The 17,880-nt window shown below is 35.7% G+C and overlaps 1 protein-coding gene and 1 long non-coding RNA gene across 3 annotated transcripts in view; one reads left to right on the top strand and one right to left on the bottom strand.

Moving 5' to 3' along the window:
* Positions 1–9,844, top strand: part of LOC127063026 (uncharacterized) — a 13,896-nt gene extending 4,052 nt beyond the window's left edge. The window contains exons 2-4 of one of the 2 annotated variants that reach the window (XR_007781244.1): positions 554–788; positions 8,008–8,220; positions 8,344–9,844. This is a non-coding gene — a long non-coding RNA (uncharacterized LOC127063026). The remainder of the gene's footprint in view (positions 1–553; positions 789–8,007; positions 8,221–8,343) is intronic. The other variant, XR_007781245.1, reaches the window with a different exon arrangement.
* LOC127063012 (eukaryotic translation initiation factor 5B) overlaps positions 1–17,880 on the bottom strand; it is a 32,699-nt gene that overhangs the window by 12,719 nt on the left and 2,100 nt on the right. The window contains exons 5-14 of the mRNA XM_050992153.1: positions 17,661–17,867; positions 17,121–17,578; positions 16,817–17,034; positions 16,518–16,720; positions 16,104–16,369; positions 15,946–16,027; positions 15,684–15,865; positions 6,808–6,884; positions 6,436–6,643; positions 6,114–6,209 (exon numbers count right to left, since the gene is read on the bottom strand). Coding sequence (XP_050848110.1) covers positions 6,114–6,209; positions 6,436–6,643; positions 6,808–6,884; positions 15,684–15,865; positions 15,946–16,027; positions 16,104–16,369; positions 16,518–16,720; positions 16,817–17,034; positions 17,121–17,578; positions 17,661–17,867 — 1,997 coding nt within the window. The remainder of the gene's footprint in view (positions 1–6,113; positions 6,210–6,435; positions 6,644–6,807; positions 6,885–15,683; positions 15,866–15,945; positions 16,028–16,103; positions 16,370–16,517; positions 16,721–16,816; positions 17,035–17,120; positions 17,579–17,660; positions 17,868–17,880) is intronic.

A 17,880-nucleotide genomic window follows, 5' to 3' on the forward strand; every position in this document is an offset into this window, starting at 1 on the left:
CACCATCATCGCCGCGCCTAATCGAGACTTCCTCGGTCGCTGCTTGGCTTGCCCGAGCAACGACTTTGATCTTTCCCGGACGGAAATTACTCGTCTCCCGTTCTTTAATTTTACGTTTCTTTTTATTTTTTTCACTTGAAAAAAAACGATACTGTTAAAACAATAATATATATAAAAAAAAGAAAGAGAGAGAGAGACAGAGAGAAAGAGAGAGAGAAACGATATAAACTAAAATGATCCAAAAGAAAAAGAAATGATCTTGCAGGACAAAAAAAGTATTTGTTCTCTGTCTCTGTCTCTGTCTCTCTCTCTCTCTCTCTCTCTCTCTCTCTCTCTCTCTCTCTCTCTCTTCTTTTTATTTCTGTCACTATCGTAAAAATATTCTTGCCTATTTTCCTCGTTCCATTTTTTCGTACTCTCTCTATTTTCTTTTTTATTTCGTTTCGTTCCATTTTCGTTATCTTCTTATTCTTTTTTTCTTATTTTGATTTTTACTCTTTTTTTTTTATTTCTGTTTTTACTTCTTTTTTTTTTATTTTTTTCTTTCCGTTAGACAAAAATTTAAGAAACACTAATCCCGGCCGGATGTAGAATCTCACGGCAGCAGACGGCAAGGCGCTCTCTCGATGTGTGGTAAGGAACGAGCGAGAACGAGCTAAGCGATATAGGTCGGGAGCGGTGAACGGAGCGTGATCGTCGTGAAAGGAAGTCGCAAAGGCTTACGCAGAAAAAAACGGCACACCCGTGGCCGCGTGATGCAGCACGTACCACGCGAATTATTTGCCTCGGTATGCAAGCATTGTTATACCCCGCGCTCGCCTAGGCGCGTCGAATTTCACGGGACCATGGATACATACATACATATATATATATATATATATATATATATGTATGTATGTATGTATGTATGTATGTATGTATGTATGTATGTATGTATGTATGTATGTATGTATGTATGTATGTATGTATGTATGGTATAACGTGATACTACGATGAAAGGAGGGGGAGGAACATCCGAGTCAGAAAAAAAGAAATTTACTAACGAATCAAATTTTTTGTTTTTCATATGACAGAAAACGATTTTTTTTTTTTTTTTTTTTGTAAAAACGACTGAATTTTAACGATATTTATAATGACTTATTTTTATCTTTTTTTTTTTTTTAGAAAGCTAGATAAGATATATATATATATAATATATACATACGTATGTTATATATTCACATGATTTTCGATGAATCAAATAAAAAGATTAATTATTCCAATAAGTAAATCTTGATCTTTTTTCTCATGATCATCTTTAGAAAGTTATTAACATATACACAGTATGTGTTTGTGTATATTCATTAGATTTGTTTGCTCCGCGTTAAGTTTAACAATTGATGATCCATATAAGAAAATGATTACTATGGACAAAACGATGACCCTTTGGATCCGATTAATTTTTCAATAGTTTTCATTTGAACAAAGAGCATATTGTTAATTAAAGATTTATATACGATAAAAAAGATTTATGACCGATGCAAATAAGTGGATAATTGAAGATTGAACTTTTTTATCGTATCGATTAGAAAATGTGAATATTTTCTAATGATTTACGATAAATAAATGATTAGTAGTACGATGAAATCTTTATATCCAAATAATTGACATTTCTTTTTATTTTTATTTTGCTTATTTTTTAAATAACTTTTGATCAGAAAAGATCCTATATATATATATATATAGATCAAATAGATCACCGTATGTATGTGTATAATAAATATATTTGACGTACGTATATACTCATAAAAAATAAATTCAAAGATTCAATGAATCTTTGAAAGAAAAGAAAATCGTAAATATATTTTTTTCTTTTTCTTTTATGATTTCCCTCCCTCGTCGTTTGTTTCTTTTCCTCTCCTTCCCTCCTCGCCATTTTTCCGTCCTAACACTTCTCTCGTACGAGGACGCATTTCCACGCCTTCTTTCGGAACGTACGTTATCGGCACGTACACGTTGCGCAACGGCCTCGATAGGCTCTTTAACGCCGAACGGATATCCGGCGGATTCTTTTAGCATTGCCGTTTACTTGCCGTTCCCTTGCCGTTCTTTCCTTCGCCGCACATTATCGGTTTCCCTTCTTTTTCTTTTTCTAACTATAATACAACACTCTCTGCCGACAGAGAGACGAGCACGCTCGATGACCCGACAAACGCGAGTCGCGTCGATATCGCGGCCAACCATTCAAAAAAAAAAAGGAACGAACAAAAATGAACGATCGTATGCGTTTCCATTATATGTGTGTGTGTGTGTGTGTGTGTATGGGTGTATCAAGCATTTCATTCTTAAATTTCAATATGAAAATAGAAGAAAAAAAAAGAAAGAAAAGAAATGGAATAATGTATATTCCTGGACACGTTCATTGACTGGGCAAGTTTAAAGTAAATAATCGTAAATTTGTATCTAAATTTCAACGTGAGGGAGAAATAAAAAATAAAATAAAATAAAATAAAATAAAATAAAATAAAATAAAATAAAATAAAATGTATGTACATCTACATGTTCGTAGGTTCGGCGATTTAAAGTGAATTATTAAAAGGAATAATTATATGCATTTCCATTATATATATGTATGTATCGAGACACTTCATTGAGACACTTAATGTTTATTCTTAAATTTCAATATGAAAATGAAAGCAAAAAAAAAAAAAAAGGAGGAAAGAAATGAAATAATATATATTCGTGAAAAAGTTCATTAGCTGAACAAGTTTAAAGTAAATTATTAAAATAAACAATCGTAAATTTATATCTGAATTTCAACGTGAAGGAGGAACAAAAAAAAATAAAATAAAAAAATAAAAACAAGTAAAATAAAATAAAATAAAATAAAATAAAATAAAATAAAATAAAATGTATGTTCATCTACGCGTTCGTAGGCTAAGCAATTTAAAGTGAATTATTAAAATGAATAATCGTATGCATTTCGTATACATTAAAGCAACGATCACTAAGATACTTTAAATTTATTCTAAAATTTTAATATGAAGGAGAAAAAAAAATGAAGTATGTTCATCGACATATTCGTCATCTAAACGATTTAAAATAAATTATTAAAATGAACAATCGTATGCATTTCGCAAACATTAAATCAACGATCACTAAAGCACTTTAAATTTATCCTCGAATTCCAACGCGAAGAAGGAAAAAAAGAATGAAGTATGTTCGTTGGCTAACGAAATCAAAATAAATTTATTTTTATTACATGTATAAAATGATAAGTAATTATTAAATTCTTTTCTGAACTTTCCTAAACATTATTTAAATCATTCATTAAATCAACCAATCGAACAAGCTAAAATTCTACCGAACTAATCATTGTCACAAAAATATTTAGAAATTATTTTCATCGTAGTCATAAAGTGTCACGAAACACAACACAATAAGAATTACTATCGTACATCGAAAAGAAAAAAAAAAAGAAAAAAGAAAGAGAGAGAGAGAAAGAAAGAAAGAAAGAAGAGACCGGATGCAAAATACGGCGACTGTACAATCCTAAACAAATTATTCATTGTAGATCGTTTATTCCAACAAACCAAAATTCTATCTAATTGATCTGATCAATGATAAAAAAAGGGAAGAAAAGAAAATTACAAAAAATAAAATAAAATAAAATAAAAACATTACGTCTTGAGAATGATTAGAAATTATTATTTTCATCGTAGTCATAAAGTGTCACGAAACAACATAGTAGGAGTTACTATCGTACATCGAAAAAGAGAGGAAGAGATAGATAGATAGATACATAGAGAGAGAAAGAGAGAGAGAGAGAGAGAGAGAGAGAGAGAGAGAGAGAGAGAGAGATAGAGAGACCGGATGAGAGCACGATATAACTTCCGCTCTTAAGAACCATATATACCAGGCTAAAAAATGTCGGGGTTCCTCTAATTGGCGGAGGAGGATGCCGCGAGGTTAGTCTGCCTACTTCGCGACAGAGTTTCACGAGTTTGCGAAACGTTCGGTTTAAAAAGTCAAAAATAAACTCGCCGGGACACGGCCGACCAGTCTGGGTTTGGAGTTGCGCGTGGGCCAGAGCTACATACGTGGTCGGAGTTGCTTTCTACGAGATACATATATACTCACATATACGCTTCGGGAATGCCCCTTATACAGAAGCTAGAACAGCTTTATAACTTTGATCTCTCTCTCTCTCTCTCTCTCTCTCTCTCTCTCTGTTTGTCTCTCTGTCTGTCCGTCACTGTCTCTCTAAACGCATTCATAAAATGATATTTATATATAACGACAAACTTACCAGAATCGCTTTAGTTTGGCTAATTACTTATTTAAAATGCAATATTTTTTTAGTCAATTATTTCATAAAAATTATTCAATAAGATTGTATATGTGTATGTATATATATATTGTTTCTTTTTTCTTTTTTTTCAATGAAGAAGTATACTACTTTTTTATATCAATGATTCAAAACATGAGAATTATTTTGTTCGATTACATCGTAAAAAGAATTCATCGAAGTAAGAAAATACAAGAGCTGGTCGAGAAATTTTCTGGCCGATTTCAAAACGTTTCTTCTATCTTTTCTCGGCTAACTTTTATTTTCAAATCGCGCAACTACAATTTATAGGCTTGGTAATATCGAGTGGGTTACGAAAAACAAAAAATTTACATTAGAAAGGTCTCGAGAAAGGATTAAATTGATTTTACAAATGGCGAAATCAACTACTTTTTTCTCTCCACCCGTCCCTCTTCCAAGAATTTATTAAAGTTCTTTTGCGTTTACACTTAAAAAAAAAAAAGAAAAAGAAAAAGAAAAAAGAAGAAGAAGAATAAAGAAAAAATAGGAAAAGAAAAAAAAAAGAATTTTCTTTTTTTTTATTTTATCAATCATCGGACAATGTTCTCGTTCGTTTTAAGAAATGACCGCTCTATTATCTTTCTCGTTTCTAAAGAAAAAAAAAAAAGAAAAAAAGAAAAAAAAAGAGAACGATTATATTTCTCCTTTCTTTTCTTTTTTTTTCTTTTCACGATTTCCTCTTATCTCCTTTTCGAAGCTTGGGAATTCACCGGGTGCGGGTCCGAACGCCTACGAAATCAAGGCTAGGCAACCTGTAACACTCGCACGTTACCGCGTAAGGTGAGGCCAGAGGGATCGACTACCCACTATCTTCCTCCTACGAGGAAGAGAAAGAGACTTCGAATAGGGGACCGCGCGGATTCGAGTCGAGTTGAGTTGAATTGAGTTGGGTTGAGTTGAGTTGAGTCGAGTCGAGTCGGTACACAGAGAGAGACGTCCAGCCGTTTGATCGAGTCGATCGATCCAACCAACTGGATCGCCCATATACCTTGTGGAGGAACGAGTTCACCTACGCTCAACAATGATCACGGAGAGAGTATCCAACACCTTCCTACTCTCCCCTTCTTCTATATTTCCATTTCCATTTCCATTTCCATTTCCATTTCCACTCCTCTCATCGTTGTTCTATTTCTCTTATTTCATCCATTTTATATATATACATATATAATTTGTATTATATTATATATATGTAACAAATATTTATTTTGTTTACATATATATAATTTATATATATATATTTATATATAATAAATATGTATTATATATATGTATATATAATGTATTTCAAAATAAGTTGAAAATTCGATCGAAAATTCGTAGGTATATACCAATTGCAAAAAAGAATACTGGAGTAAGCAAATGTGATGAAAAAAAAAAAAAAGAAACAGATAAAGAAATAATTCCATACCCTATCAAACCGTAGTAGTTCTAATATAATAGTAAACACAACGCGAATACTTCGAATCTCCCACGCGAATCTTTCGCGAAAAGATTCTACCTACGTTATTCGTCATTACCAGACTGGCCTCTCACTCCCTTTCTCCTACGTCACATTTGTATACGTTCGTAATTGTTGAGAAAAAAAATATATCAAGAAAAAGAAAGAAAAGAAAAAAATACAAGAAAAAATGAAGAAGCTAGAAAACGTTTAAGAGTTCTCTCGACACTTAACGAAAATCACAGTCTCTAGGGTTAAGCGGAAACAAATTTAAAAAAAAAGAAAAAAGAAAATAAACAAACAAACAAACAAAATCGAATTACTCACATCTTTACTTGGCACGCAGAGCGGCGTTCCTTCCTTAATGATACCGGCTTCAACCATAACGCCCATCACTATAGGATCTCTTGAATTGAAGATATACTGCGTAAAGAGAAATGAATGAAATGAAAACTGTGAATGACTGACTGACTTACTGAATGAATGAACGAACGAATGAATGAATGAACGAACGAATGAACGAAACTGGATTGTTTTTTATCCTTTTTTTTCTTTTGCACCACTCATAGACATTTCACCCGCAATACGATATACGATATACGATATACGATATACGATGTATATGTAGACATGTTTATGTAAGTTTTACCTGCGGTAAGACACGTAGTTTGCAAGGAAAAACGGCAATGTGTTTATTCTCGTCTCGCTTGCGTTGTTTAAGTTCCTCCCTGTAGGATGTAAACTTGTCGAACAGGTGGTAGATGATGTCGGCTTGGAAAATCTTAACTCCCAACGAGTCGGCAAGTTCTTGTGCGTCCCTCTCTATCTTTACATCAAACGCCAGAATTGTGGCATATCTGTGCGATAGAGCAAAAGAAAGTGTTGCTTATGTAAAACTCTGTGGAGTAAACTAGCGTACTTCCTTAGTCGATGAAGGAATCGAGAGAGAAAGAAAGAAAGAGAGAGAGAGAGAGAATGAAGAAAGAAAAAAAAAGAAGAGTACAAATTAAAGGATACTCACTGACTGTCGTGTTCAAGCATAATCGAGGCCTTCATCACGTCCTTCTTCACGACCGGTCCAATTCGTATACCAGAATACTGTGAGAAAACAAACGAGAAAACATCGAGCGATTAAAATTTAGATTTAGGATGAACGATTTATTGTCGCATAAGAAGAAAATGCATACATGCATATATATATATATATTGTGTGTGTGTGTATATATGTGTGATATATAAGTATATGTATATATTAAATCTTCCGTATACGTTCTCTTTTCACGTGTAACACCCACACGAATAAACGATCGTGTAGAGAGGACACGTGCATACAAACGTATGAGAGAGAAAGATAGAGAGATAGATACATATGAGAGAGAGAGAGAGAGAGAGAGAGAGAGAGAGAGAGAGAGAGAGAGAGAGAGAGAGAGAAAGAGAGAGAAAGAGAGGGAGAGAGAGAGAGAGAGAGAGAGAGTACGAAGAGACAGACGATGTGACGTAAAAATAACTTGTGACGCATGCCGTCCGGATTCGGCCGGGCGGTGCGACGAGACGCAACGCGTAGAAATAAACGCACCGATGGGGACCTACAAACAAGCTATTCGGCGGCGTCAACCAAGGCGCCATTTAATCATCCCTGCCTATCCTTACCCGCGTACTTATATGAATACATACGTATATACATACGTGTGTATTCTCGCGGCGTGTTCCTAGTATCAGAGAAAATTCCGGAATGCGTAAATTTTCTTTGTATTTCATCTTCTCTCTTTTCTTTTTTTTTTTCGACACCGTTTATATACGCATATATGCATTTACGTATATATACATCATGTATATTGACATAGAAAGAAAGAAAGATAGAGAACGAAAGAGAGAGAGAGAGAGAGAGAGAGAAAGAGAAACATAATCGATCGAAGTGATTGATTGTGTCTTTAAATTACGATTTAATTTTTTAAAGATTGATAATATACATCAAGTGTAAAGAGAGAGAGAGAGAGAGAGAGAGAGAGAGAGAGAGAGAGAGAAAGAGAGAATGAAAAAAGTTGGTTGTTATTCGACTAACGAAAAAAAGAAAGAAAGAAAGAAAAGGGAAACAGAAAAGAAAGAAAAAAAAGGAAAAAAAAAGAAGAGAAGGAAAAAGGGGAAAAAAAGAAAAAAGATATGGACGAAAGCTGGTACGATCCATTTTGGTAGGCATTTACGAGATAACGTTGCTTTTTAGGACTTCCGGTGGATTTCTTCGAACGACCGACCGACCGACCAACCAACCGACCGACCGACCGACGGACCGACCGACGGACCGAACGAACGAACGAACGATCTAACTTAAACCCCTGCCTGCATACCTGAAGATCAAGGAGACAGAGAGGAATACGACGGGAGGATCATTGACCGAGTTCAACGAAGATTATGCGTGGGCCCCCATTAGAAAGTGGTAGGTATCCAAATTTGACATCGAAGGGAGGAGGTGGAAGCGAGAGGAGAAGGGAAAGAAAGAAAAAAAAAAGAAAAAGAAAAAAGAGAACAAAATTTGAATTTCTTAATGATTTTAAACGAGGTATACCGCGAAGCTTCGATAAAGAAGGAAAAAGATCGAGCGGCGTTGGGAAGAGAGGTAGTAAAGAGAGGAAGAAGAAGAGGATGAAGAGGAGGAGGAGGAGGAGGAGGAGGAGGAGGATAAAGGGAAGGGGGGAGGAACGATCATTGGAGCAACGACGGACGGCAGATGTTACCAAGGAAAGAAATGTTGGTATAAACGGCAGGAAGTCGAGAGAGGGAGAGAGATAGATAGATAGATAGATAGAGAGAGAGAGAGAGAGAGAGAGAGAGAGAGAGAGAGAGAGAAGAGAGTCGACTTCCGGCATTTAAAATCAGCCGGTAGGGCACACAGATCCTCTATAGCCTCTCGTCGTAACAACGGAACGTTTCCCGAAGAAGGAAATGCTAATTTATTAAACTCGAGTTTGCTAAACTTGGCTCCTTCTCTACCTCTCATTTTCTCTCTCTCTCTCTCTCTCTTTCTCTCTTTATCTATCTCTGTGGCATCCTGTCTTACCGGTAGTGACGTCGAATTTGATTTCGTGATCGTAACTTATTTAACTAGCTCGATAACGGAGACGAAATTAGAAAGAGAATAAACGAGCAAAAGAGAGAGAGAGAGAGAGAGAGAGAGAGAGAGAGAGAGAGAGAGAGAGAGAGAGCTAGACAGAGAGAGGAAAATTAATCTGTAGAAATTTAATAAGAAAATATTTTCTCGATATTGGTTCGAAAGAAAGAAGAAAAAATAGAAAATAGAAAAGAAGTGAAAGGAAAAGAAAGGAAAAAAGAAAAAAGAGATAATAAAAAATAATAAATTCTTCCTTAGGAACTCTAATTAAGAATTTTAATTATCTCTCTTCTTTTTCTCTTCCCTCTCCTTCTCTCTCTCTCTCTCTCTCTCTCTCTCTCTCGTTCCTCTTTTCATATTCGCGTGGCTTCCGTTGAATCATGAAAACGCGCGCGGATATATCGCGACTTGTAAAAGGCCGCGATGCCGGTGCATATATGTATACATATACAGTCGGTAGACCGGCGTACGTTCGCGTGTCTGCACCCCGCATCCGCTCCCATGTCCCTGCGCGTAGCTCAGACTTATATACAACACCACACGGTTAAAAACAATGCGAGGAAACGAGCCATCTTTTCCTGCTGCGTTGCCGTTTGCCGTTTGCCGTTGCCGATGCACATAGAGAGAAAGAGAGAAAGAGAGAGAGAGAAGGAGCTGCTCCTTCGTCCGCTCTCTTAGGTGCACTTGACGCAGGATGCAGTATTGAAAGAACCAGTACATATAATACGATAAAAGTGAATGTGAGTGTGTGTGTGAGAGAAAGAGAAAGAGAGAAAAGAGAGAGAGAGAGAGAGAGAGAGAGAGAGAGAGAGAGAGAAACGTCAAAAGTTAAAATTACATTGGAGTTTCGGGTAATGCAAATGAAAATAAATGTTTATATTAAGAGTTACATTGTTTACTTTGCAATATCAATTTTTACTGTGTTAAGAGAAAGATACTTTAATTTGTATATGTATTTTTTTTTTATATTTTGTATAGCTATATTTGATAATAGGATCGTATGTTGCATATACGTATGGATACATTCAAGTGAATGAGTTAAAGGGCGAAAAGAAGAGAGAGAGAAAGAGAACATTAAAAGTTAAAGTAATATTCGAGTTTCGAGTAATGCAACGAAGATCAATTTTTATATTAGAAATGATATTATATTATATTTCGTTATTTTCCGACGTCAATTTTTGTACCGTTAAGAGAAAGATTTTTTTTTTTAATATTCTTTTTTAATATTTTAGTTTATTTATTTCTAAATATTTTTTTCAACAGTTCTTTGTAATATCGTTGCAAATATCTTTTTAAATGTTTCATTAAATATTTTTTGTAGAGCTGCATTAGTATGCATATACATATAATAGGATTATGTGTTGCATATGATATGCATAGATGTATTGCAGCAACTGCATATGCAATAATTTCCTCGTATTATATGCATACATGTATATGACAGATATAACGCATAGATAAGTCTTGTAACAATTGCATATGCAACAATTTTTACATATCTATATTGTGTATATATATATATATATATATATATATATATATATATATATACACATATTGTATATAAAAATATAATGCAAGTAGACGTATATAGTAAGTGCATATGCAACAATACTTTTTATTACACGTATAAAAAGAATATTAATGTATAGATATGTAAATATGAGAAAACTGTTCGCATTCTTTTATGCAACTATGTATATGGAAATATATTGTATTAACGAACGAATTAATTTTCATTAATCGTCATTATAAATAAGAAATAAAAGTCCTATCGACGTCTTAGAATCAAATCGAATCGAATGGAATCGAATCGAATCGAATCGAATCGAATCAAATCGAGTCAAGTCAAGTCGAGTCGAGTCGAGTCGAGTCGAGTCGAGTCGAGTCGAGTCGAGTCGAGTCGAGTCGAGTCGAGTCGAGTCGAGTCGATTGCGTGAGCAAAACGATGAATCGCGAACGAACGAACCAACGAACGAAAGAAGAAATGAACGACCTTACCGAATTAACGATTCTTATCAAGCGTCTTCCTGTCCTCGTCCTGTTTAAACGAACAGTATCGGAATCGATAGTTAACCGGGACACGCACTACCTTCTTGGAAGTAACTAGCTAACACGCAAGCTGATTAATAATCGTTCGTCGATACAAAAAGAAATTGCCAGTACGAGCACGAATCATTTTTCCGAGCATTCAAAATAATCTAAGCAATTTGATCTAAGAACTCTTTCTAAAATATTATCTTCTATCTCTTAATTAAATATATTAAAAAAAAAAAAAAAAAATCTTTCTTTTTCGTTTCTTCAAAATTTCATATCTATCGATACAATTGTAATCTTTTCAATTAGATCCAAGAATCCGAACAATTTGATCTAAGAACTCTTTTTATTATCTTTCAACGCTGATCGAATGTATCAGAATAAAAGATTTCTTTTTTCAAAATCTCATATCAATTATCGTAATTTTGATCTTTTCAATTCGATCTAAAAATATCTTAATCCGGATTGTTTGATCTAAAACCTTGTACTATTTTCTAACCGATCAAATATTTGGACGAAAATGTTTTCAAAATTTCAAAATATTCAAAATATTGGTTAAAATATTTTTAAACTTATCAATTCGAACTATCTCACACAGACACATATATCTTAGATATCTTAATATCTTAAAATCTTAGATACACACACATTACATGAAGAAAATTATGTTAATTATATGCAATCTTAATTATAAAATACTAATCCAAATAAATCTTATGCAGTCTTATTTCATTTTTTCTCATAGCAAAAATTTAAATTTCAACCTCATATACAAAAGTAATGGTTTCTTAAATATATATAATATAGTTTACATTAAAATACGAAATCGTATTACAACTTTAATATCGTATAACATTTCTTTTAAACTAAAACAAAAATTTTGTTACAGAAGATTCAAATCGTATTGCTCGTATCCTCTTTAACGTTTCAATCAAGAAAAACAATATTTTGTAAAAGTTTGTACAAAAGTAACCGCTCGCGTTAAACCATATTCTCTCTCTCTCGCTCTGTCTGTCTGTCTTTCTCTCTCTAACATTCTCGAGTAAACACGTAAAGAATATTAAGATAGCGTTGCTTGGAAATCTCCAAAAATCGTCTTTTATCACCTGCCGATGTGATTTTGTGAAAGTGCTATCATGCAACCCTCCTCGTCCCAACAAAAAAAAAAAAAAAAAAAAAAGAAAAAGAGGTCGCTCCTATCTCTTTATCTCTTGACTTCGACGAAAGTCAAAAACTCGAGTTTCGATCGAGAGAAACGAAAAAAGAAAAAATAAGAGAAAAAGAAAAATAAGAAGAGAGGAAGAAAGACAGAAAGAGAGAGAGAGAGAGAGAAATAACGAGTGTGCGTATCTGTACGACGAAAGAGTACATAGATCGTTATAAAGGAAGAAGAAACGAGGAGAGTATAATTTCACGATTACCTAGTACGATCTAGCGGGGCTAGAAATCGTGCGATCTTTCGTCGTTATTAGAAGGAAGGAACGGGGATAAAAGAGAGATAGAGAAGTTCCTGTCTGTGTACGAGTTAGTAGGTATATAGATAAATACATGTAAGTGCGCGAACGCGTGTGTACGTAAGTGTATTCGCGCTCGCGCGCGTGTATGTGTGTGTGTGTGTGAGAGAGAGAGAGCGAGAGAGAGAGAGAGAGAGAAAGAAAGAGAAAGAGAGAGGAGAAGAGGGAAGAAAGAGGAAAAGAAGGAAAGAAATATCCGGCGGTTCCCATACGGGCCGTGGAGCGCAAAAATGAATCGACGGATGCGACGTAATGAGAAATTGCATTTCCTGGTTATAATAATCGAACAAGTGAAAAAGAAAAGTGGTGCATTGCACTTTTTTGTAAGCGTGCATTGCTTTCGCTTACAAAAAAGAAAGGAAAAGAAACGAAAAAGAGAAAGAAGGAAAAAAGGAAATCAAAGAAAATTAGAAGAAGAAGAAGAAAAAAAAAAAGAATAAAAGAATCATACGCTTTTCTACTCTTGAAAAGATACAGAAATCGTGTGCTCTCCTTTAATGGACATCCTATGTATATCGACATACTTATACAAGCACGTATCATTCTCATACATATAAATATTCGAGTGTATATATGTATGTATACACACACATACACATCACGTAGAGTACGTGCAGTTTCATTAACGAGTATTCACTCCTTTTCGGTTGTGCATAACCCTTTATGCCGAAAAGGCAAACGATTCGAGAATCCTCCGTCCCTCCGTCCCTCCCACCCTCCGACCGTCCGTCCACCCACGGTACTCTCGCTCCCAGTGTGGGCAGTTTCCTGTACGTTGGTCACGTATTCCTTTTTTTCAGCCTACACACATCCGTGCGCGCGTGCGTGCGTGCGCGAGCAAGCTTCGACGGACGAACGAACGAACGAACGAACGAACGAAAGGGGGAGAAGGAAGGAAGAGAAAGAGGAGAAGGAGGATGAGGAGAATGAGGAGGAGAAAAAGAGGAGAGAGGGTTCCTCATGTTGGAAGCTCGCTCTTATACATACATACATACATACATACATACATGTGCACGGTGTTCCTTCGTCCCTTTCCAAACATATGTATATATACAGACATATCGTACTTATTTGGAGTCCCCACGTGAGATTGTTACACGTGTGTGAATGTATGTGTATGTATATGCGTATACTCTGTATACGGGGGACGTAGCCGATAGGCTATACGTGTACGCGCTGTCGCTCGTACGTCTATATACATAGCTACCTCTTCGGCTGTGCGTGCATGCGATAAACGTGACGTCACGTAGCCGCGTGATCGTGCGAGATAGAGTGGGGGGGAGAGCCCATTCATAACCCGAGCAAGGACAGCCTTAAGGCCGCCTCGGACGATACGTTACTTCGATTAGTAACAAACCAACATTTTCTCTCTCTCTCTCTCTCTCTCTCTCTCTCTTTCTTTCTTTCATTTTCATTCTCTCTGTTTTTCTTTTTTCTCTTTCTCTCTTTTTCTCTATCGTATATTCTAACCTTTTAAAAAATCGTGAACGTGGTAAACGCTTCAAAGAAAATAATTTTATGGTGAAAGCGAAAAGAAAATTATATACTTTGTTCTCTACGAATTATCGATCACTAATAAATACAATATTTCGATATCGAAAAAATTAATAATCAAATATTACAAATATACATATATATATATGTATGTATATATATATCTTAATCGCATAATTACGATATGCGAAACAATCTCTACTCATATCCATTCTCTACTAATATCTATCATTAATAAACACATTTCAATATCAAAGAAATTTATAAATATAAATATATATATCTTTCTCTCTTTCGATCACGCAGTTACAATATTCGATATAACCTCTACTCGTTTACAAAATGGCGGCTCCCCGTTAACGTGAATTTTACCTATAGAATAAAAAATATCTGACGATTTCCTTTTCTCTTTCTTTTTCTTTTCTTTTCTTTCCCCATATACGGTGTATAATTGAAATCAAATATTTTTTATACGTTGAGACGTCCTAAACCGATAGACGCAAAGTTCAAATCTATCCCCCCTCTCTTTCTTTCTCGCATGGCGGTGAATGCGCAATTAAGACACCCTGTAGAAGACTACGAGGCGTGCCCACGGATGTACCGCACGGCTGATAGCACGATGGATCACGACTACAAGCACCGTGTGCGACCAATGAGCCGTATCCTGCTAAACTGTTAAGAAGGAAGTGGTTCGTTGCTGCTCACTCTCTCTCTCTCTCTCTCTCTCTCTGTTATACCCTTCTGTTCTTGTCTCTCTCTCTTTCTCTTTCTCTCTCTCTCCCTCTATCACTCTTCTCCTGCCTTGAGCGACGACGAACACGCGTTCGTTTGCGATGCGTGTGTACGACTAGCCCTGCCTGCCTGCCTGCCTTCCTTCCCTCTTTATTTTTCTTTCTCTTTCCCTCTCTTTCTCGTTACTTTGCTCCCTACCTCTTCTCTCTCTCTCTCTCTCTTTCTCTTTCTTACATCTACCATTGTACCTTATATCCTTTTCTCGAGCATTTCGTAACACATCGACCGCTTGCAAGACACTAGAGTTTTTGCGGTTATAAAATTTTGCAAAAAGAACCAATTCCAACAACGACAAAGCTATACGCGCAACGGAACAGGTTGCATCGTTGTTCGTATGACAATGTACGTTAAAAAAAAATGGAGTTGTACCTTTCCAATGGTTTTATCGTTCATCGTTCGTTCTACTCTTACGTGTGATTATTTAAGAGATAAAAGAAACAGAAAAAAAATGAAAATTCTCTCTTTTTTTTTTTCTTTTTTTTTTTGTAACTCGTAAGATACTAGTTGAAATTTATGCATTATGTGTAATATTTCCAATTAATAATCGATGTACTAGCGGGATAAAAATTTGTACGAACAATGCTAATTGCTTACGATCGTTCATTCTCCTTCCACCGTGTCTTTTTTTTTTATGTTTAATATCCGATGATTCTTCGAGGTTATCGAATTAATAAATTTTTCGTTCGGTTTTACATTAACGCGACGAACGTTCGCCGTCTTTTACGACTGATCGCGACATCTAGTGAAAGAGTTAAGCTTGAAACCAAAAAAAAAAAAGAAAAACGGAAAGAAAAAATGACACGCGGCGACATCTAGTTCATTTTTTAAGATACATAAAAGATCGTTCATCGACGCACATAGGTACGGTAGAAATCACACACACACACACACACACACACACATATATATATGTATATCTAAAATTTTTTCTCTAAATTTGTTGATACCACTCACCGGAATTTTGCTGCTTCTAAGGAAATCTAACAAAGCTTCTAATGCACCCAATGTTGACGCTTGGACGTATACACCTCTTTCGGCAAGTCGTATATTTCCAAGAGCACTGCTGAGTTCTTTCGATATTTCTTCTTTAAGGACATCGACTTCGTCTGGTTTTTGAGCGACTTGAAGATTCAATCCTAAAGGAGAAGATATATAAAGGAATATTATTAGCTTGGTCCAATTAATTTTATAACAATAATTAACGTTTCGAATATACCTGCAATAGCTTTTTCTAAATCCTTCGCAGCGATCTTAACACCTTGCGCGGCCATGACTTCGCGATGCTCGATATATGCATTCTAACGAATAATAAGAACGTATAATAAAAAAAAAGATAGGATCATAATTGGATAATAAATCATTTAAACGACCAACCTTTACTCTTAATTCTTTTAACGGTTGCGGCATAAGAAGGGAACGAATTTGCGTAACTATAGGTCCATCAGTTCCCGCGACTATCATCGTATCACCTTCCTTCAACATACCATTGACTAGAATACAATCTATCGTAGTTCCTAAGCCAGGTAATGCTTTAACCTCTAGTACAGTAGCTTGAAGCTCTTCGCTGTACATTAGTCTCTTAGCTAACGGGCCCTGGGAAGCATCGACTATTAATGCTAGCAAATTTCCCATGCCCTCACCTACATGATAGAAGAAGAAAAAAAAAAGAAAAAAGAAGAGAAAGAAAAAAAAAAGGAAATTGTATATGTACATCATTTTCTCAGACTCTCGATACATTGAATTCGATTATGACTATACATAAATACGATTATTTCTAATAGCACGTACCTGTTATGGCACTCGTAGGAACTAAAGACACGTAACTACGTGGATCCGGATTTTCATAAAACAACGCTGCGTTTAGGCCCTGCTCGGCAAATTGCACTATAACGTCCTTCGAACGTTTCTCAAATTCCCGTTGCGTATTAATAGCTTGACTTTTTATAATATCCTGAACATCCTTTCGATTCATCGTTTGCCAATCGTACAACCTATCCGAAGAAAATATCTAACGTTTAATAATATCGATTCGTTTAACAACGTGCAGATTACCATTGATATCGCAAAACGATCAATCTTTTAATTACCTGTCGATCTTATTAAGAGCAACAACGAACGGACACTTCTTAGCTTTCAATAGATTTATACTTTCGATCGTTTGTGGTTCCAAGCCATGCATAATGTCCACCACTAGAATTGCTATATCGCAAAGAGAAGATCCTCGACTCCTAAGATTACTGAAGGATTCGTGACCAGGCGTATCTATTATTAAAAGTCCCGGTATCTTAAATATCTTATCAGCGAACTGTGTAAAAAGAAGACAGGAAAAAGAGAGTGAGTTAATCGGGATATAATCTGTGGGAGAAAAAATGTTTGCAACGATGTACTTACACCCTTTACATGTTTCGTTGACTCTTGTATAGCATCAATGGGTACATTGGTAGCACCGATTTGTTGAGTAATACCACCTGCTTCGCCATCTTGCACGTTGGTTCTTCTTAATTTATCGAGAATCTTTGTTTTTCCTGTATCTACATGACCCAAAACACAAACAACAGCTGCTCTTAAATTATCTAACGATTTTTTTTTCTCTGCTTCGATTCGACGATTTTGTATACGTTCTTGCGCACGTTCCTTCTTACGTGCGGCATCCGGTACCTTATCTTCCAATCCACTATCTTCCTCGCTCTCATCTTCGGATTCTGATTCACTCTCGCTTTCACTTTCGGACTCGCTTTCTGACGTTTCTTTCTTCTCCAAGTCCGCTTCCAATCGCGACTTGTCTTGATGATCGGATAAAATCGTTTCCTTGGTTTCCTCGGGCGTTTTCGACGCTTCATCCGACTTATCTATGTTGTATTAACATCTTCTTTTGTAACGACAGGGGACAATAAGAACGACAAATGCGAGAAAATATAAAAAGATCATTACCTTCCTCTTCCTGTTCGTCGCCGCTACTTTCAGCATCCCACGAGTCCTTTACCTCCTCTTCCTTTTTCTCGCTTACATCCTTTGGCGTTTGATCAACTATTTCAACTTGAACTCGATCCGTATCCGTTTCGGTATCTTCCGATTTCTTATCATCTTTTTCTTCCACGCTCACTTGTTGTTTTATCTTATTCTGTCTTACTCTCGTTCCTAACAAAACGAA

Source organism: Vespula vulgaris, chromosome 4 (assembly GCF_905475345.1).
Source record: "Vespula vulgaris chromosome 4, iyVesVulg1.1, whole genome shotgun sequence".
NCBI lineage: Eukaryota > Metazoa > Arthropoda > Insecta > Hymenoptera > Vespidae > Vespula > Vespula vulgaris.